The sequence below is a fragment of the Lactuca virosa genome, chromosome 6, assembly GCF_052849685.1.
Source record: "Lactuca virosa cultivar CGN04683 chromosome 6, Lactuca_virosa_CGN04683_v6, whole genome shotgun sequence".
Taxonomy (NCBI): Eukaryota; Viridiplantae; Streptophyta; class Magnoliopsida; order Asterales; family Asteraceae; genus Lactuca; species Lactuca virosa.
This window is the reverse complement of record NC_136431.1, coordinates 217,956,812-217,978,141: the sequence shown is the minus strand read 5'-3', so window position 1 is coordinate 217,978,141 and position 21,330 is coordinate 217,956,812. Positions and strand designations below refer to the sequence as shown.

The following is a 21,330-nucleotide window of genomic DNA, read 5'->3' as shown; positions in this document are numbered from 1 at the left end:
CCAGCACCTCCCTCAGGTTCTCCTCGTGCTGCTCTTGGGTCTTAAAATAGACCAAGATATCATCAATATATACAATCACAAACCGATCCAACATCGGCCTGCACACGCGGTTCATGAGATCCATGAACGCGGCCGGAGCATTGGTGAGCCCAAAAGGCATCACCACGAACTCGTAATGACCGTAACGAGTCCAGAAAGCTGTCTTCTGCACATACTCATCTCTAACCCTAATCTGATGATAACTCGATCGGAAATAGATCTTGGAGAACCAAAATGCACCCTGAAGCTGGTCAAACAAATCATCAATCCTCGGGAGTAGATAAAGGTTCTTTATTGTTGCCTTATTCAGCTCCCGGTAGGCAATGCACATACGATGGGACCCATCCTTCTTCTTCACAAACAAGATTGGCGTTCCCCCTGGCGAATTGCTCGGTCAGATGAATCCCTTGTCTAACATCTCCTGTAGTTTTGTAGACAACTCCAGCATCTCGGGAGGAGCCAACCGATACGGTGCCTTGGCTATCAGAGCCACACCTGGGACCAGATCAATCCTGAACTCAACCTGCCTCTCCGGAGGCACCCCAGACAAATCCTCTGGAAATACATTGGCATACTCCCACACAATCAGAACGTCATACACGGTCGCCTTACCCTTATCCCGGGTATCCATAACATAGGCGACAAATACTGAACAACCTTGTTGAATATAATGTCTGGCCCTCACTGTTGAACACAAATGCGGCCCACTGTGAGCTCTTTCTCCCTGAAACAATAACTCTCCCCCACTTGGGGTTCAAATTCGAACTAACTGCTGCTCACAATCGATCACTGCCCCATTGGGGCTCAACCAATCCATACCTACAATAACCTTGTTCCCACACAAAGGGATGGGAACCAAATCAATCAGATACTGATCACTGAACATCTGAAGGGTACAACCCCGGTGAACCCTCGTTACCCGGACATATCGATCATCTGCAATCTCGACATCTAATGGACAATCCAGCTCCCCTCGAGCTCCGACAAACCTCTTGCTAAGCGCAATCGACACAAAGGATCAGGTAGCCCCTGAATCAAACAATACCAAAGCAGAAATACCGTTCACGGGGAACGATTCTAAAATAAAACACTTAAATATAAGCAGGCAATTCAATATAAATAAAGATATAAGGAGAAGATACATACTCGTCACCACGTCAGGAGCTGCACGAGCCTCCTCGGCTATCAACTGGAAAACCCTGCTCTTCACCACAGGTGCATCCGCCTTGCCCAGGCAGCCGTCAGTAATCTGTAGAGTTGCAGGTGCAGGTGCTAACATCGGTCCTGCTGCAGCGAAACTCAGAAAATGAGCCTTCTTGTGGCCCCTCTGATTGCATTGAAAGTAAATCAGATTAGATACCAGGGTGGTGGTTGTAGTAGTAGTACAATTCATGCTGATATCACCTATCTGGCCGCACTTGAAGCAGCCAGAACCACCCACCCTGCACGCCCCATCGTGCGTCCTGCCGCACTTGCCCCACCAGCCCCGGCCCTACTGGCCCTTCTCTCTCGTATCAACAACCTTGGGCCTCTTTCCCGAACCGTCTACACTCGGGATAAAATCTGGCTTCCTCTTCTTCTCCATCTTAAGATCAATCTCTCTCTCTCCTTAGCCCTCACTATCATATTCTCCAGTGTCCTGCAGCTGTAGCGGCTCACAAACTGCCGAATATCACTCCTCAACATCTCATGATACCTCTCCTTTGTTCATCTCCTCATCCGCGACATACTGTAGAACCAGTAGTTCCCTCTCATGAAACATCGCGGTGATCTCAGCCACCGTCTTAGTAGTCTGGCGGAGATCCTAAAACTCCCGCGCCAACTGCTGCACCTCGATCACCGGTGCAAATTCATCCCTGAATCTCGTCGTAAAATCATCCCATGATATTTTATCAACAACCTCATCACCAACAACGCGCCCAACCTCCTCCCACCAATCTCGTGCCCTGTCCTTCAGAAGATAGGAAGCAAGTCTGACATTTGCTCCTTCGGGACAACTGCTGGTGCGGAAGGCGTTAGCAACATCCGCTAACCACCTCCTCCTCTCTATCGGGTCCTTCGCCCCGTCATAGTCTGGAGCTCCACATACCCGAAACTCCCTGATGGTCAAGGAACGCGCCCCAATCAAGGCTGTCATGTTAGAATAGAAAGAGCTCAAACAATCCTCCAACAACTCCACAATACCCTTCTTGATCATACCGAAGATCACATGAGTTTGCTCGAGAATGCTACGCGTAATCTCATACTAATGGAACTCCCTCGTCGGATCACCCAACTTTCCGACTCTAGAACCTGAGCTCGAGCCCTCCCTAGCACCAGAACTGCCAACCAGTTTGCCTCGTAGAGTCACCATACTAAAAATAGACCATATAAACCATCAGAATACACATCAAAATATATCGAGGGATTACAAAACTCTACAAGCTTCCTGGTTTCATCGCAGCTCTCCTTGACTCGAGTACAGATCCTCTGCTTCCAGTAGTATGGGCCCAAACTACCTTCCACATCTATCCGTACTTTCCTCAAGGATTGCCTTGAATCCGACAAGTCACTTTATATCCAAACAGTTAACCCTCATCAAGATAAGGCTCCCAACACTAAATCTCTTCCTAGGTTTTCCTATGGCAAACTCCACACCACTCTCCGCCATCATCTGCAGAAGGAACTCCTACTAACTTCCTCTAACTAGCTCACAAATACAATTACCTATCACCACAACCAGATAATTCTTCGAATGAGAGGTCTCGCACTACAACAGTTGGACTCAAACAAGAGCTGCGTAATACAGTTAAAACCTAACCTTCTAAAATTATCTAGTCTTAGTAATATATAACTTAACATATTCTCTTACTAGTTAGCTAAAACCATGGTTGCAAAAATCGGGATTAATCGTGGATTAATCGCTTGGCATTCTCCAACCGTCGAGGATTAGGGCATTAATCGGAAATTTAGGATTAATCGGGTTTGGCGGGATTAATCGATCTTGGCGGGATTAATCGGTCAACAAAAGTCAACAAAAGTTAAAAATTTTGAAAAAAGTATAAAAAAGTAAAAAATGTCAAAAAAGGTCAAAAAAATTATAAAAAAAATTCAAAAAATCAACTTTTTTTTACTCCAAAATTTTCAAATTTTTAAAATTTCAAATATTATACCAAAATGTTCATATTTTCATATTTTCAAATTTTCACATTACAAATTTTCTTATTTTCTAATTTTGAAGTACTTGTTTTTCTTAAGATATATTAATATTTGTTTAATTTTAATATTTTATTAATAGTCTATGGTCCCCGATTAATTCACGATTAATCTCCGCCAAGACCGATCAATCCCTTAACACCAGTCAACCGTCAAGCTACCGGCGAGCGATTTTTACAATCTTGGCTAAAACTAGCGAGAACTCCTAGGAAGCACAAAGCAAGCAACATTTAAGCATCAAGTAATCATAACCAAGCATAACCTAATCAGGCCATCTTATCACTGACTGGTCAGTACTAGCATGCAAGTCTACAAGCTCATATAATAGGCATACAAAGGCATCTCTCCTAGCTATTGAGCAGATCCTTAGCCCTAACTAGCATGCGATTCATAAGTTCACAAATCAAATCATATCAGGTAACATGTATGGGTATTTTGGGGAAACTTACTTGAGCTCGGTCGATTGCATGCACAACACCCTCTCTTGTATTAGAAAACCTTTTTTTTTAAATTTTCTTTTTGAAAAAAAACTTTACCAAATCCTCAGTTTGAGTTCAGACACCCGAGAGTATGTCTAAATCCCTCAAACCAAGGCTCTGATACCAAATTGTAACATCCCAAAAATACGACCCAAAAATTTTATTTTTCAATTAAAAAAACACTATCCCAAAACATCAACATAAATCTCAAAAGGATCAATTGTATCAAAACATCAGAAATTATCAAAGTTATCATGAACATGCAGAACTATATCGTGTGTGCACTGCAATCACCCCGAGCTCTTCCTTTTTGCACCGGAAGTACCTAAAACATAAACTGAAAACCATAAGTACGAAGCTTAGTGAATTTCCCCCAAATACCACATACCATACATGTCAAACATATAATAGGTCCCGCCCGATGAGTGTGACAGGCCCCGCCCTGACTCACATAACGAGCTCGCCCACTGAGTGTAACGGGCCTCACCCTAACTCGCATAAAGGGCCCCGCCCACCGAGTATAACGGGCCTCGCGCTAACTCGTATAACGAGCCCCACCCAACAGAAAAATCATATAAGCATAACCAGGTAAAAGCATATAGAATAATCATCGGGCCCTGCCCCGTAAGCATACAAGCACATACCCATGCAAGAATCACACAGACATCAAGCATCCTAACATATCATATCGTGGGCCGGCATTGGTGCCATAGACTCACTAAACCCAGTGAGGAAACTCACCTCGAACTGCTGAATAACACTGATAAATCGCTGGCTGCTGGTCCGATAAATCCCCGTGCTATCAATACCAATAACATCCAACTAATAATTGGATTCCAATCCATAACCATCAGTCTAAATTAGGGTAAAAATACCATTTTACCCTTTACCTAGCTTGGTCCAAGACCAAGGCCCAACTAGCTACACTAGAAGGCCTAATTCCAAAATGGTCACCCCAAAGCCTAATTGTCCAAATTGGACCCAAGTCGCTTTATGGGACTTAATCCAAGTGAACCCAAAATAAAAACATCAACCCAAATAAAATTTGATGGCCCAACATGGCCCTAATAACCTAAGTCCAAACATGGCCCAAAACCGAGAGCCCAAGATTCCGAAGTCCATCTGCTGAGTACGCAGGGCGTACTCAGCTCGTACGCTTTGGGGCTTGTACGCACAACGTACTAGATTGTACGCCCAGCGTACTCCCCAGCTTGGCCAACTTCCATCATTCAACCCTTAATCGATTAAGAATCCAACCCAACAATCAGATCTGACTTCATTAATGTGGTTTATCACGTAAAATTGGCAACTTTACATGCATGCATGACTTAATGAGGCTCTTAAAGCTCAAAAGAGCTTAACAAATGACTTATCACATGCATGAGTCCATAAATACCACAAAGTTTTCATTTTTATGCTCAAGGGACCCTTAAAACGTCTAGATCTACAAGGTTTAGCTTCTAAAACGGCCTTAACTCATCAAGACCAACCAAAAGGGACCAAAATGACCATAAACAAGCTAAAGGGTAGATTAATGCAAAGACTAGGCAAGGTATGAACTTTATACCTCAAAAGTCACCAAATGATGGAGCTAAATCTGGATCTCTAAGCTCTCCTCCAAGGAATGAGTCTTCAAACTTCTTCTTCTACAACTTCAAGATGCACAAAACCCACCAAAGTTCAAAACAAAGCTCAAAAGCACCACACAAAGGAAAAGGGATGAATTAGGGTTTTCAAAGGGTGGAGGCTGGTCTAAAATGTCCAGAAGGTGGGTTAATGAAGATTAAATAGGGCACAAACCCTAAAAATTAGGGTTTGCTCCTGGCCAGCATATGCCCAGCGTAACCCACGTATGCCCAGCGTATGTGGTCGATGCCCGCGATCAATCTCCAGCTAGTACGCCAAGCGTACACTATGGTACGCCCCACGTACTAGCCAAAAGGACCAAAATTCAATGCTTTTTAATATAAAGGGTTAAAAATGAACATACCCAAATTCAAGTGTTACATGAGTCTTCATCTTTAATAGTAAAACTAAAGGTTATACATGTGCTAAGTTGTGTGTACTTGTTGAACCCCATGTTTAATGTATTTCTTTATCAAAATATACGTGCTAGCTAACATGGATTTTTTTTTTCAAAATCCGGATCATACAAACGTATGATTTAGTCCTAAAGTCTGTTCCATTCATCGAGTTTATTTAAATGGACAATGGTGATTTTCATGTAAGCGATTCACCCAAACACCCTTAAGTGTTTATGGTTTGGTTTTTTTTCTGGCAATGCCTCATACGGAGTTAGGTTCTGAAGCGCTTCTTTCATCACTTAGTTAAGTATGTAGGTGGAGCATCGAATGCCTTCGCCCACAAACATGTTGGTAAATTTATTTGTTTAAGTTAACTTCTTACCATATCAACCATTGTTCGGTTTTGCTTTTCCATGATGCCATTTTGTTGTGACGAGTAATGTATCGTTAGATTTCATGAGGTATCATTCTATTGACAGTAAGTTTCCTATATTTTCGAGTGGAACTCTCCTCCCTAATCAGTTCTGGACATGCACAATTTTTTTCTTGATTTATTCTCGAAAAAAACAAAAGTTCTTGAAGTAATAAAATGATTCATATTTCGTTTTTAACATAAATGACCACATCATTCTTGAATAGTCATCGACTAACATAATAAAATAGAGATTACCGGTATGTGTACGTGGCGTGATTGGACCATAAATTCCACCATGAAAATTTTATAGAACCTTCTCGAATCTAAATTTTTCATGTGATGGGAACCATGTACATTCTTGTTAACTTATTACGCAATAGTTACAAACTCGAGCTGGTGGATTGAATTTTGGTAGTTCAGTGACCATTTTTTGTGGTTCATAAGCTTCATATATTGAACATTAACATAGCCAAGGCGTTTATGCCAAAGCCATGTTAGGTTAAGCTTTTCCGACAACAAACAAGCTGGTTTACATATTCCAACAGTCTTTTATACGACCTGTTTAGGGAGCATTTTACCTTTATACGAATTTCACCTTTGTCTCCATATAAACCCATAAAATATCCCCATGCATGAACACCTTGCTTACATCTTCATCAAGTTGCTTCAAGCTAATGATGTTGAAATATAGACTTGGGATACAAAAGACATCACATAATACCTTCTTTTTGTTGGGATTCAATCATAAAATAACACAAATATGTAAGAAAGATTATGGAAAGAATTCACCAAGAGGGTGAGTTATGTACTTGGAAATAAAGACCTTTTATTATATCACACAACAACCAACATACAATATTTCAAACACTAAATATATAAATACATGCATCGATGCAACCTTTAGAAGAAAACATTGTAACCCTTAGAAGAAGCTGATTACCATACCCCTAATAACTACTTTATATCCGTTACACTAAATTACCACATTAATTATATATTAAGTCTAACTTATAATTTCAACACTTTTCTTGATTTTTACAGTGCAAGTGTATAGATGTTTTGCCTTACATGAGTACCCTCGAGCCATTACCTATCTTCACATTCCCTCTAACACATGTATCTATTTCATATAAATTTAATAATCGTCTTATCATATAGCTACTTGCTCCATTATTTAAGCACCACATGTTCGAATTTAAACCATTTTAATTTTGCATCATTAACAACTTTGGTGTTACATTTTCTTCATTTATAATAACTTCTTTATGCACAACCAAGCATAACACCGATTCATTTTTGTGAGTTTAGGATAGATTTACCTCCTGATTTCTTTCCCAAGGGGTTTACTAGTTTCCACAATCTTCATATATGTCGCACTTGATTGTATGCTTATCATGACTCCAAATGAGACCACAACCCTCATGTTGTTTTTTGATCGAATCACCGCCATGGAAACCTTCTTTTGTACCATAGTTACTACGACCATGCCCTTTCCAATGATCCACTTTCAGCAGTAAGTGGTTAATTCCTTTTTATTAGAAAACGACACACCAGTCATCACCACTTTTTTTTACCTAGTCATCTATTCGTCATGAGTGAACAAAAAATTATTATCATCATTGTGCTTGGGTCCTCAAATCTTCTCTTCTTGAGTCCTTAGGCTACTGATCTCTTTTTGATAGACATACGATCTAAGTCTCCAAATAGCTCGATTGCTTAAGTGGTTTGGTGAAACTTCAATAAAACTGCATGTAGTAGGTTTTTCACTACATATCACTCCTTGCTCTTGTCTCCTAAGGCCCAGATGTTGTTCATCAGGTAGTTCAACTTCATAGTAAATTCTTCAATTGAGTCGGTCTAGTTCATTATTAATGCCTCAAACTTGACCTTCAAAGAATGTACTTTTGTAGTCTCCACTCTCTCCACACCCATATACATGGTTTTCAAGGTCTCACGCCTCATTCGTCGATTCATTCTCCACCAATGATAACAAAAATTCCATAGTACTCCCTTATGAATGGTTGATATAGCCATTTTTATCTATACGTACATCCATGACTTCTCTCGCGTTTATGGATTCAATGATGTAGTAGATGCCTTGTTCTTACATGAATACTTTCATTTTAATTACCCATACGGTGTAGTTGTTTTTGGCGAGTATCAGATAATGGAGCATGAATTGTTTGTCTTTGTTCTTAGAGGCATCCATGGTGTTACGAGATATATACATAGACATTCACCTAGTTCTGATACCAAATGAAGGGTAACGAGATGAAGGGAATTTGGATATCAAACAAAACCACTCGTAGATATAGAGAGGAAGAAGGAACAAATTAAGGAATTTTGTAGGGAAAATTTTCTGGATTTCTCTCAATTAAAACCAGTAGGTATCATGTGTATTGAAAATATGTCTCTCCCCTAAGTGCTCGAGAGTTCAAATCATGTGGTGGACAAAAGGCATAGAATCAAAAGTAGGATTAATATGTGAGAGTTTGCGGTTCAAAAAAAATTATACTACTTTAAGTATGGAAACTCTATCCATTAAACTTACTACTCACAACATGACTAACTTTTAGCTTTTATTTTAAACAAAAAGATTTTAATTCAAAAGCTACTTCAAGTGGATTTCGAAAGCCTTTTGATTTTTATATAATATTACACATGCGTTTGATAAAACTGGATTAATTAATTCCATCAAATGCGTTTGAAAACCTTTTGATATTTATATAATATTATAATCCAAAAGCTACTAGTTACCGACTTCCAGCTTGTTTTGCTAAACATGCGTTTGATAAAATTGGATTAATTAATATCCATCACATGTTTTACTTGGCTTACTTATAAAAAGAGATGTTGAAGAAGTTCAAGTGATAAATTTTTTACTAATAAAAGTTGCAATTTGCATTACATAATAACAAAAAGTAAGATATAAACTTGTATATCCATATATAGCTTAATATATTTCAATTCCCTTCCGCGACATAGGAGATATTAGGAGTACGTTTGATTTGTCGTTCCTCTCTCTCTCTCTCTGTGTATATATATATATATATATATATATATATATATATATATATATATATATATATATATATATATATATATGAGAACATTTCTTAAATCGAGAACAATTGAGAACAAATTTGAACCACTAGTTTTAAAAATTAAATTTTTTAGAAGTATAACAAAAAGCTTTTAATAAAAATAATTATATTTGTCACATAATCTACAAACTCTTTGTTATGTTAAGTTAGATCTAGACCGTCAGAACCACCATTAAGCTGCTGCCGGAGCCACCATTACGTCGTCGACAGAACCACCAGAACACCGTCGGAACAACTATAAGCCATAAGAACCACCGGACCGACGCCTCTTCACTCTCTCCAGATCTGTTGTTGCCATCTCCCTCGGTCTTCGACCATCGAAAATCGCCTTTTCATTTATCTCCATCTTCCATCGCCTCCCTCTATTTGAGAGGATATTCGAAGAAATGAAGGAGCGAATCACACTCCGTCACCAGTGGCAGTTCGCTGCCTTCCATCTCACGCGGAGCCTGATCCTGAGGGTGGATAGCGGTCGATTTCCGTGATAGAGACGGTCCTAGTATCAGAATCATTGACCTACAACGAGATCTTTGAACGTCAAAGGTTTTATAAATCAGAACAGATGAGTCGCCACTTGAGATCTAGCTCAGATGAGTTGATAGTGGCGGCGTCTAGTTAATACGCACCAACACCATCGGACACTAATGATTCACCAGAGAAGAAAGATTCTTCGGAGGAGGGAGCTACTTGACATGAAGGTTTGGCCGAAAGAGAAAGCAGATCCTACTGGAAATCGCCTGTTACTTTTTTCGGTGTGAAATGAGATGAGGTTAGATTCTCTACTTTGACTTTTCAATGATTATAGCTAGGTTAAATTTAATTTGGGCTGCATAAACAATGGAATTAAGCTTTGGGTTATTTCTCATTGGTTTAATATTTAGATGAATTTTGAATCATTTTTTGTATCTTGTATCCATTAATAAATTTAATTGTTGGACTTATTTAAATAAAAAAAATAAAACAAATAAAGTTTTATAGATTAAAGAGTGTATTAATTCATAAGAACGTATTTTATGAATAGAAAATTATTTTTAAAAATATTTTGTGTTTACAAAAGATATATCGTATAAATACATTTTTTCTAAATACACATAATCAATTGTGATTAAATACACAACACAAATATTGGATCGAAAAAAATAAAATTAATCTTATATATATATATATATATATATATATATATATATATATATATATATATATATATATATATATATATATATATACACACACACACATTCACATGTGATTAAATATACAAAAATAACTATTCAAAAGAAAACGCGAAAACAAATCTTTTCTATATAAATCATATGTTATTAAATACATGAAAAAAAAAATATTGTATCGAGAATGCAAAAAACGAATATTATCCATATAAATCATATGTGAATTGATACATCTAATTTGATTAAATACACAATAATAAGTATTGAATCGTGAACACAAAAACGAATGTTGTCCACATAAATAATATGTGATTATATATATATATATATATATATATATATATATATATATATATATATATATATATATATATATATATATATATATATATATATATAATCACATGTGATTAAATACACGAGAGCAACTATTGAATCAAGAACGCAAAAATGTATGTTGTCCACATTAATCGTATGTGATTAAATACTTATAATCACATGTAATTAAATACATGAAAAAAATTATTAAACAAAAACATGAAAAAGAATCTTGTCAAATATAAATCATATGTGATTATATACATCATACATATAATCACATGTGATTATATACACAAGAACAACTGTTGAAACAAAAAACACGATTTTTTTCTATATACATCATATATGATTACATATATAATCACATATGATTAAATACACGAGACCAACTAATGAATTGAAAAGGCGAAAATGAATATTGTTCACATATATCGTATGTGATTCAAACATATAATCACCTATGATTTATATGGATAAGATTTATATTTGTTATTCTATAGTATTTAATCACACGTGATTATATATATCTGATCAGATATAATTTATTCAGACAAAAAAAATATTTCCCATATAAATCACATTTGATAAAATACATACAATCAAATGTGATTATATACACGAGAAAAACTATTGAATCAAGAACACGAAAACGATATTTTTTTCACATAATTCATATGTGGTTAGATACATATAATCACATGTGATTAAATAAACGAGAGCAACTATTTAATCGAAAATGAAAAAGTGAACATTGTCCAAATAAATCATATGTGATTTAATACAAATAATCACAAGTGATTATATGTATCTAATCACATATGATTTATGTGGACAAGTTTCATTTTCGCATTCTCAATTCAATAGTTGTTCTTGTATTTAATCATATGTGATTATACGTATCTAATCACATATGATTTATATGGACAATATTCGTTTTGGGTTTTCGATTCAATATTTGTTTTCGTGTATTTAATCACATGTGATTATATGTATATAACCACATATGATTTATATGCGCAAGATTTGTTTTTGTGTTCTTGATTCAAAAGTTGTTCTTTGCCCACTTTAATCATATGTGATTAAATAATATGTGATTAGATATATATAATCACATGTATCTAATCACATATGATTTATGTGTACAAACTTCATTTTCGCTTTCTCGATTAAATAGTTGTTCTCATATATTTGATCACATGTTATTATATGTATCTAATCACATACAATTTATATGGACAAAAACGAATCTTGTCCATATAAATCATATGTGATTAAATACATATAATCACATGTGATTATATACATGAGAATATATATGAGAAAAATTATTGAACCGACAACGCGAAAACAAATTTAGGGGTGGGTGGAAATTGGTGGTGGTGGTGGAGGCGGGTGGTGGTGATAGGTGGTGGTGATGGGTGGGTGGGGGTGGTGGTGGGTGGTGGAGACGGGTGGTAGGTTGTGGTGATGGGTGGTGGTTGGTGGTGGTGGCGAGCGGTGGTCATAATGGTTGGTGTGGCGGGTGGTGGTCATAATGGTGGGTGGTGGGTAAGTGGTAGTGATGGGTGGTGGATGTGAGTGGTGGTGGTGTTGGTGGGTGGTTGTGGGTGGTGGTGGTGGTGGTGGCAAGTGGTGGTCGGTGGTGATGGTGGATGGTGGTTGTGGTTGGCGGTGGCGAGTGGTGGTGATGGTGGTGGGTGGTGGTTTTCGTGGATGGTGGGTAAGGGTGGTGGTGATAGTTGGTGATGGTGGTGGTGGTGGTGGGTGATGGGTGGGGGTGCTGGTGGCGGGTGGTGGTGGTCGGTGGTGATGGGTGGTGGTGGTGGATGGTGGTCGTAGTTGGCAGTGGCGCACTACAAACTAAATGTCATTTAGTGGAACACATTTTTAATGGCATATGCATGATGTGCCATTATAGCATGTTTGTAGTGGCATATCTTATGTGCCATTATAAAAATTAATAGATTTAATGGCTTTTACCAGCTTATGCCACTAATACTTCATTATTATAAATGACATAATGCTTTAATATGCCACTAAAAATTATATCTTATTAAAAATTTACCATATATATATATATATATATATATATATATATATATATATATATATTGGAAAAAAGATAAACATGGTGACCTTTACGTTTAATAAATTAAAAAAAATATATATTTATCTTTGTAAACTAAGACAATCAGGGACACTCGCCTACTTTGTTTTCTATGTTATTTAAAATGATCTAGTTAACATATAATAGACTTCGTTTTCTAAGTTATTCAAGCAATGTGCCACTATAAGGTTTAATGGAATTAAATTTAGATAAAAAAAGTTATTTTAATTGTTTTTTATTGAACAGAAATTATTTTAGGTAACGTATTAATCTATAACTATCCATTCTTACCAATATGCCCCAAATAGTTTAGACCTAAACCCACTCGTGCTGATAACAATGGTTTGAGCGTACAATCACCAACCTTCGGTCATCGTCGCTGCACCATCACACTGCCGTCTTCCAGTTCGTCGCCACGTTCTTCCAGGTCGTCGCCACCACATAATCACGTCGCTGTCGTCCCGTTCATCATCTCCCTACGCCATCGATGCTGCGGTAGTTTTGAACAACGTCGGCATCTCTTCCCCAACAGGTATTTCATGTCGAGTTTAGCTGTAATCCTGTTATTCCAGCTCTTGTACACTGAGTTAAGTTTTCAATTTCTACTCCTAACTTTCTACTTCTAATCTTAATGTATTCAATTGGACACAATTTAGTCTTATGTCATGGATTTAATTTTGGTCAAATTCGATTGTGAAAAGCTTAGTTGCTTAATCAATCGTTATTCTATTGTAATATATTTATTAGATTTGTGTGTAATGTGAAGAATTCATATATATATATATATATATATATATATATATATATATATATATATATATATATATATATATATATATATATATATATATATATATATATATGAAAGTAATGAATCTGGTTTAACTTAAGATTACATAACTACCTTAAGCATATGAATATTATAACATTGATTAATCAGACAAATATGTAGAACATAAAACATACTAACATGGAGAACTGAAATATGTAAGAACCTCTATATGTCATGTCTGATTTCTTGAATCACACTCCATTTGCAGCATGTAGCATGCGATCATACAGTAATATCTTGGACCTACGAAGGATATGTCATTTCAAATTCAAAAAATTAATCAATATATTCACAAACTTTGTTTTTAGTGAGATTATTCTTGATTTGTTTGATTCACAAGGTTTATTACCTGATCATATTTGAAATGTGGACAAGAAATAGAATATTGATTCACAAGGTTTATTACCTGAAGTTGGAAACTTTAGACCATATCATGCCGGTGGAGGAAATCCGAATGAAATTGCTCAATTGCAAAGATCCAACTAAGCTCTTGTCTCTAATTCATGAACTTAGGTATTTTACTATTTTACCCCTTACAATAACCTTTCTCAAAATGGTTACATCATGGATAATTAGATATTTGATATTACCCATTTATATGTATATGCTTATGTTTTCCACTGCAGACATTTATACATAGCATACCAGAAAAAGTGTGTTAGAAATGGTGATGAAAGACTAACGTTTGAAAGAAACACTATTTATTCTCAAGAGGGAATCGAAATGTATATGAGCTCTGATGTTGGCAAGGTATTTTCATATGAGTTATATACCTTCACTTGATTATCAAAATTTTAAATTATGTAATGATGTTGTTATTCAGCTATAGTGTAGCCAGAAGAGGTAAAATTTGCAATGCCTTTGTTGGAGATGGATTTGAATAAAATGGTTGCAGGGTCCACTTGGCGTCATCAACTTTAGATATACTTACAGATAATCTTATTTATGTTTGTATATTTAGATTTTTTTTATTGTCATTTCTCTTAACATTTTAAGCTTTGTGTTGAATCAATTCGGATTATATATCCTATGGGTAGAAAGTATTCAGCAATGACTTCAGCTCCATGTTTAAAATTAATATCTAACCAGGTATTTTGTTCTAGCTTGCTCTGGCGTATTCACATTTGTATGATAATAATTTAATAAAGTTATAAAAATTTTGGTATGATAAGTTTCATAAAGCTCGAAAGTTTGTTAAATTAAGGTCATATATTATGTTTTATAGGTGCACTTTTCACTTCCACTTCAGTTCTCTAGGGCTCTCATTCTTCAAAGTTCTCAGGTACTACATCTATTGTCCATATCCCTTTAAAAGTAGCAATGTACTATAATGTTTTTTTATTTTTATGTTTATTTTTTTATTTTTATTTTTTTGAAGCATTTTCACTCGCCCCTGGTAATGCACCAATAAAGTCAACTACTTTACAAGATTATGCAGGGAGTCCGAGGTGAGATGTGGCAGAAATGACAAAGAATCTTGTAAGTTTTTTTTTTTATAAAACTCTTTTTTTTTAAAAAAATTATATAAATTGTATGATGATTTTTTCTCATCAAAAATGTTTTTTTTTATTTTACATAAATTTTATATTTAATATCTTTTGATAAATGACAGAAAAAAACAAATGAATCCCATATTTCAAGGACAAATCACCTGCTCAACCGGCTCACGAAGAGGTATTATTATATTCTTCTATTTTTACTTATATTATCGTTTTATTTTGTTTGTAATTATTTCATGCCGTTTACTCCTTGCTTTTCTTTAAACCTTGTTTTTTGTCCCATTTTCAAAGTAATAGCAACATTTGGAAGTAGGTTGTTATACTTTCAGTATAGCAACCTACTTTCAAAGTATGTTGCTATTACTTTAAAAGTGGGACAGAAATAGTGATAACAATTTTCATGTTTTTTGTATGTTGCTATTATGCAGGTTTCCCTACAAGCCGTTGCAAGCCTTAAGTACCCAAGGATCTGTAGATGAATTTTCAGATGTTTAGCCGTATTTGACATTTACTTGGATATTTGATTCAAAAAGTTCAAAAATATTTATCAAAAACAATGAATTTTTTTAGTATTTTCTACGTGCTATAATTTAATTATTTATTTTATTTTATATTATAGATAAAATTTAAGTAGATATAAGTAGCTTAAATTATAGAATCTCATTAGTATTTACCGACATAAAAAATGTTGTAATATTTTTTTGTATTGTGATAAAAAAAATGCCACTAAAATCTAAAAATGTGTAACTAAAAGTAACTTGAATTCTTGAACCACATGAGCTTTCAGCGGCACAAAATATGTGCCACAAAAGCATTTCTTTTTATTGTGACAAATAAAAAAGTGCCACTAATGGTTTAGAAAACTGCAGCGACAAAAACAAAAAGTGCCACTAAAGGGTTTTAGTGGGAGCGTTTCTAGTGGCACTTATTTTGTTTGCCGCTAATTATCTAAAAAAACCTTTAGTGGCATATTTTTGGGTTTTTAGTGACACTTTTTGTGTGCCACTAAATGACATATTTTTTGTAGTGGCGGGTGATGGTGATGGTAATTTTCGTTGGTGGTAGGTAGGGGTGGTGGTGATGGGTAGTGGAGGTGGGTAGCAGTGACTGGTGGTGGTGGTGGGTGGTGTTGTCGGGTGGTGAGTGGTGTTGGTTATTGAGATTTTTTAATTTTTTACTTATTTTTTTATTTATATTAATATTATTTAATTATTTTAATTTTAAAATATTGTGAGGTTCAAATTTGTTTTCAAATGTTCTCTCAATAAAAAATACTTTCGATTGAACGCTCGAAGGTAAGATAAGAAGTTTTTTTCTACATGTTTTTTTAGCGAACAAACAAAATGAATCATTAAATGATTCATTTGTAAGATGATTCACAAAAAAAAATTCCCAAAAAAACATTTTCATGATTCATTTTTAAGTAAATCAAGAAAAAAATTCATTTTTATGACAATTTTAGTGAATAACAACAAAATCATTGTATAAATGAATCATCTAAATGTTTTTTTGAATTTTTTTTTTTGTGAATCATGTTATTTTTAATTCATCTAGTGATTCATTTATTTTGTTCGTCAAAAAAATATGTAGGAAAAAAAATTTCTTACCTTCCTACCAAAAAAAAATCTTACCGGATATATATATATATATATATATATATATATATATATATATATATATATATATATATATATATATATATATATATCCGGTAAGATTTTTTTTTGGTAGGAAGGTAAGAAATTTTTTTTCTTACATATTTTTTTGACGAACAAAATAAATGAATCACTAGATGAATTAAAAATAACATGATTCACAAAAAAAAAAATTCAAAAAAACATTTAGATGATTCATTTATACAATGATTTTGTTGTTATTCACTAAAAATGTCATAAAAGTGAATTTTTTTCTTGATTTACTTAAAAATGAATCATGAAAATGTTTTTTTGGGAATTTTTTCTTGTGAATCATCTAATGATTCATTTTGTTTGTTCGCTAAAAAAATATGTAGAAAAAAACTTTTTATCTTACCTTCCTACCAAAATTTTCTTTTTTATTTGATCTTGACTCATATATATATATATATATATATATATATATATATATATATATATATATATATATATATATATATATATATATATATATATATATAGAGAGAGAGAGAGAGAGAGAGAGAGAGAGAGAGAGAAAGAGAGAAGGAGAGAGAGCTAGGTTAAAATATGGATTGACATCTATTGTGCGGGCGTATGGACAGTGCTATTCTGTGAAAATGACAAAGAAAATATGTTGTTTTGTAATGTGAATACGATCAATCTTACGTAACTATTGTTATTATCACACATTCGTACTAATTAAATCGTCTATAAGGTTATTATAAATTATTATTATTATTATTATTGTCATTTTGACAGAATATTGTCATAATGTTTATTGAGTCGGATTCTGTAAAAATGAAAATTAGTAAAAAAAAAACGATACGTGAGAACAAAAATGAATAAGAATTAGTGAGAATTAATGAAAATGACGATAGTTGTGTAAGGTTGAACGTATTCACATTAGCAAACTGTCTATTCTCATAATAATTCTCATAGAATAACATTGTCCACACGTCCGCACAATAGTTATATATATATATATATATATATATATATATATATATATATATATATATATATATATATATATATATATATATATATATATATATATATATATAAAGCTTAATATTATAATCATCATTATCAAAGCTAAGTATATGTGAGGGGCGAAGCTACTTTGTAGCAGGAGCTATCTCTCAAAAATATGTCGTAGTGAAAATTTTCGATAATGCATCATAATTCCGTTAGCAATCCATAACAAAGTTTGATAATTATGAAATTAGTGTATAGAGTATATCTTGCTTCTAAAAAAAGTTAAAATCAACATGCTACTGTTCTTCTGTCATACTCTTGAGGTGGTTCGGCGTTTAAATCGATTCTTTCTGCATGAAGAAAGCAATGTTGTTATGCATTAGTCAATATTAATTAATTGAATTTATTGTATGTCACTTACAATAAAACTAAATGGTGCCCTGATCTAGACAAAGAGAAGGAAGGTATAATCAAACATCTTAAGGTATATATATACGTGCAAACGTGTGTGCACAGATCTAGAGAAAGAGAAGGAAGGTATAACCTCGTATCGTCTTCTGCATTCTTAAACAATCATGAAACATAAGTACGTTCAGTTTCATGATTTCTTTCTTTGTCTCGTCCTTTAGAAGATTAAAACCATATTTCTCGTTCCAAACCCTTATCGTCTCGGATGAAGAAGGGATAACCAACGTTCTAACTCCAAAATCTTGAAGATCCTGCCAATTCAATTCGTATACTATAACCAAACCACCATATTTTCTAAATCGATAAGATCAAGAAACATGAAAAAGGTACTCTAATCTTAAACCATGACTTACAGATTCGATCCCATTCAACAGTTTGCCACATATTCCTTTGTTTCTGTGTGGTTCAGCCGTTGCTATAAATGGTATCTCTGCTAGGTTACTTCCATGAACTCTAAAAAAATAAGCAAAACACATCAAGAAAACGAGTTCCCATGAATCCTAAAGACATAATTTATGAAATATACCTGATTGATGCCACTGCTATAACTTCATCACCCTTTTCAATTATACCAGTGAAAAAGCGACGGAAATTTATCCGTTGGTAATCGGACCTAAATAAATCTTTAAACCATGATTATGATCAACTATTAAGTCTTGAAATTTCCATCAAATTTGATTTTTTTTTCATTATTACTCACCCACAATTGTACACTACATTTCGAATCATGTTGATTCTCGTGTGTCGATCTCTTATGGGCTCAAAACAAGCTGTCAATAATCTGAATGCAACCGCAAGCTTGCTGTAGCACTCGAGTCTTTTGGTTGCACTAACCTCGTAAGAACCATATTCTCTATCAAATCTGTGCAGCAAAGTCCACGACAAGTCGTCTTCAAGCATTCTTTTCACTCCTAACTTGCTTTCCAACTTTTCATGAATGCTTCGACAACTTTTCTCACAAAATGCTCTTGGAAAGCGATTAATGTCGATCGTTAACGACTCTTTTGAACACTTCACATGATCTGTATTTACATAAACAATTAATTAATTCTCTAGTGTTCGATAAGGATACGAGATATTATAATTAATTCGTATACATTGTTTTTCACATAAAGAGCAAGTGAGCCAAGAAGAATCCCTTTTGGTAACAGGCTTTCCACATAACTTGCAAGCGCAATACGAACAATAATATGGCTCATCAGGCACCACCTGCACACTAGAAGTCTCATTTTACGAAAGACATGTATTGCAAATGAAGACCAAAACCAAATTCAACTTATAATTACCTGCATGCCCAAGCATTTCACGTGAAATGTCGAGTTACATTGTTCGCAACAAATCAGATTCCCTCCATCAGCACATAACATACACGCATCATCATAAATATCGCCATCTGATCCTTTCGTGGTGACATGTTTGATCCCATGGTGTTCTGGTTCATCTCGTTTTTTCAAAGCTGATTCCATACATTGTGAAAGGGGAGTAATACTACCATCTCCTTGAATTCCATCAACTCCGATTGCATCATAGGGATTGTCAATAATTCTCCCTCCCGTGTGCACTTGGAAACCCGGGACAGTGAAAAAGCTTCGACAACAAGTACATACAATCCCATTGGCCTCTATTGTCCCTTTCTTAAAACCATCTTGAGTTGTTGTGCCTGTATAGTAGATGGTTGCGCTATCTGGGACTATTTTGGAATCGACGAGCCATGATAGAATTGTGGCACTTTTTTGTGTTTCTTTGGGGTTGCTGTTCTCTAACCTCTTGCTTCTACGACTACTGATTCTTTGCGATTTTGATGAACTTGTTCCTCCATTTTTCCTAGCAAAATGACCTTCATCAAGTCTCCGTTTTTTATTAGATGATCCTGTTTTGAAATGCTCTTTCTTGCTCGGGTTTCGGTTCATAGGCTTCAAAGCCCTCATTTTATACTTCTTTTGCGTATGAAAATCAATTTCTCACTACTGCTAGTTCATCTCGACCTTTCGTTCTTTCCAATAAAGAAAACACAAATTCGATCAACACCTTTTTGTCTATAATTTATTCTTTGCTCAAAATGGATAGTACCGAAATATATATAGCGTTTATATAAATGAATAAAGTAACATAGGATTAATAAGGTATGAAGATGATTGATCAATTAAGAAAAAGAAGAAAATGTTGATTTTTGTTACTAAGTTTCCAATTACCGGGTGTATGCCTTCAAGATGCATTCAATGAGACAATTTCATAAGTTCCATTTTTGTGAAAAATACATCTTTTCTTTCAATTCACATTTAATACAAAATACTGTAGTTTTCTATTTGACAAAAGGGACTTTTCTATTTAAGTGTCTTTTTATCATATTATAATAATACTAAAGTTACACAAGATTATGGAGAAATTACATGTATTTTCAAAGAGATATTAAATATCCTCCTACTTTTTGTTCCTACATATCCTCATATCCAATAAAATTTTGACATGTGTAACATTTAATGCTCATTTAATGAAATTTAATGATATTTTAGGATATTAATATGACACATGTTATCATTTAAATGGGTAAGAGTATATTTAGAAACAAAAGGTAGGAGAGTATTTAATTTCTCATTTTCAATATACTAATTTGGAATGGTTAGCATCTAGAAGAAATACACAATTAGAGATGCAAAAAAGTACAATGATCAATGTCGTTCACAATTAGGGTAATCGTGCTATGTATTTTAACGAAATAAAGAGATTTATTATTAATTTATGAATGAGAGTTAAAATTACATTGGAATTTTATATGGAGACTTGTGCACCACCCAACAATAGAGCGGGAACACATGCTTGGTTGCAATAGCGTTGATCAGGTGCACAAGGAATCACTATGTACAACTTGTAATGCCCGAGTTACCAGGTATCTTCTTTTGCTGCTTATAAAAACTTATAGATAATTTTAATATGGGAAAGGGTCGTACGTTGGGCGTACATAGTGTACGCACGACGTACATGGGTGAGGCGCGAATCGGGGGAAGCCCCTGCGTACGCTGGGCGTAGTCTGGCCAGAAGCAAACC

The 21,330-nt window shown here is 34.6% G+C and overlaps 2 protein-coding genes across 4 annotated transcripts; one reads left to right on the top strand and one right to left on the bottom strand.

Moving 5' to 3' along the window:
- Positions 1 to 13,786: 13,786 nt before the first annotated feature.
- On the top strand, positions 13,787 to 15,677 carry LOC145121225 (uncharacterized). Of its 3 annotated transcripts, XR_013714545.1 has the most exons (6): positions 13,787 to 14,198; positions 14,312 to 14,435; positions 14,509 to 14,967; positions 15,064 to 15,164; positions 15,298 to 15,359; positions 15,613 to 15,677. XR_013714545.1 is itself a non-coding variant. In XM_079057008.1 (4 exons), exons 1-4 carry the CDS (start codon positions 14,050 to 14,052, stop codon positions 15,094 to 15,096), a joined length of 363 nt encoding a protein of 120 aa, XP_078913134.1. In that variant the 5' UTR covers positions 13,787 to 14,049; the 3' UTR covers positions 15,097 to 15,164. The 3 variants fall into 3 exon arrangements, 1 of the variants encoding a protein (XP_078913134.1); XR_013714544.1 differs by having other exon boundaries at positions 14,312 to 14,967; XM_079057008.1 differs by lacking the exons at positions 15,298 to 15,359; positions 15,613 to 15,677 and having other exon boundaries at positions 14,911 to 14,967.
- A 2,428-nt stretch (positions 15,678 to 18,105) lies between these two features.
- On the bottom strand, positions 18,106 to 20,213 carry LOC145122301 (increased DNA methylation 1-like). The gene is made up of 7 exons (XM_079057923.1): positions 19,572 to 20,213; positions 19,383 to 19,494; positions 18,986 to 19,307; positions 18,812 to 18,898; positions 18,639 to 18,738; positions 18,362 to 18,536; positions 18,106 to 18,167 (listed from the first exon to the last, which is right to left on the bottom strand). Exons 1-7 carry the CDS (start codon positions 20,211 to 20,213, stop codon positions 18,106 to 18,108), a joined length of 1,500 nt encoding a protein of 499 aa, XP_078914049.1.
- Positions 20,214 to 21,330: the final 1,117 nt, after the last annotated feature.

What these genes read in the sequence shown, in the direction of transcription:
- LOC145121225 (XM_079057008.1), top strand. Translation starts at nt 14,050, where the DNA reads ATGTGGACAAGAAATAGAATATTGATTCACAAGGTTTATTACCTGAAG. An exon ending in TCTCTAATTCATGAACTTAG is followed by an intron (nt 14,199 to 14,311) that starts GTATTTTACTAT and finishes TTTCCACTGCAG; the next exon opens with ACATTTATACATAGCATACC. An exon ending in TGAGCTCTGATGTTGGCAAG is followed by an intron (nt 14,436 to 14,910) that starts GTATTTTCATAT and finishes TATGTTTTATAG; the next exon opens with GTGCACTTTTCACTTCCACT.
- LOC145122301 (XM_079057923.1), bottom strand. Translation starts at nt 20,213, where the DNA reads ATGAGGGCTTTGAAGCCTATGAACCGAAACCCGAGCAAGAAAGAGCAT. An exon ending in TGAAATGCTTGGGCATGCAG is followed by an intron (nt 19,495 to 19,571) that starts GTAATTATAAGT and finishes TCTAGTGTGCAG; the next exon opens with GTGGTGCCTGATGAGCCATA. An exon ending in ATAGCAGTGGCATCAATCAG is followed by an intron (nt 18,739 to 18,811) that starts GTATATTTCATA and finishes TTATTTTTTTAG; the next exon opens with AGTTCATGGAAGTAACCTAG.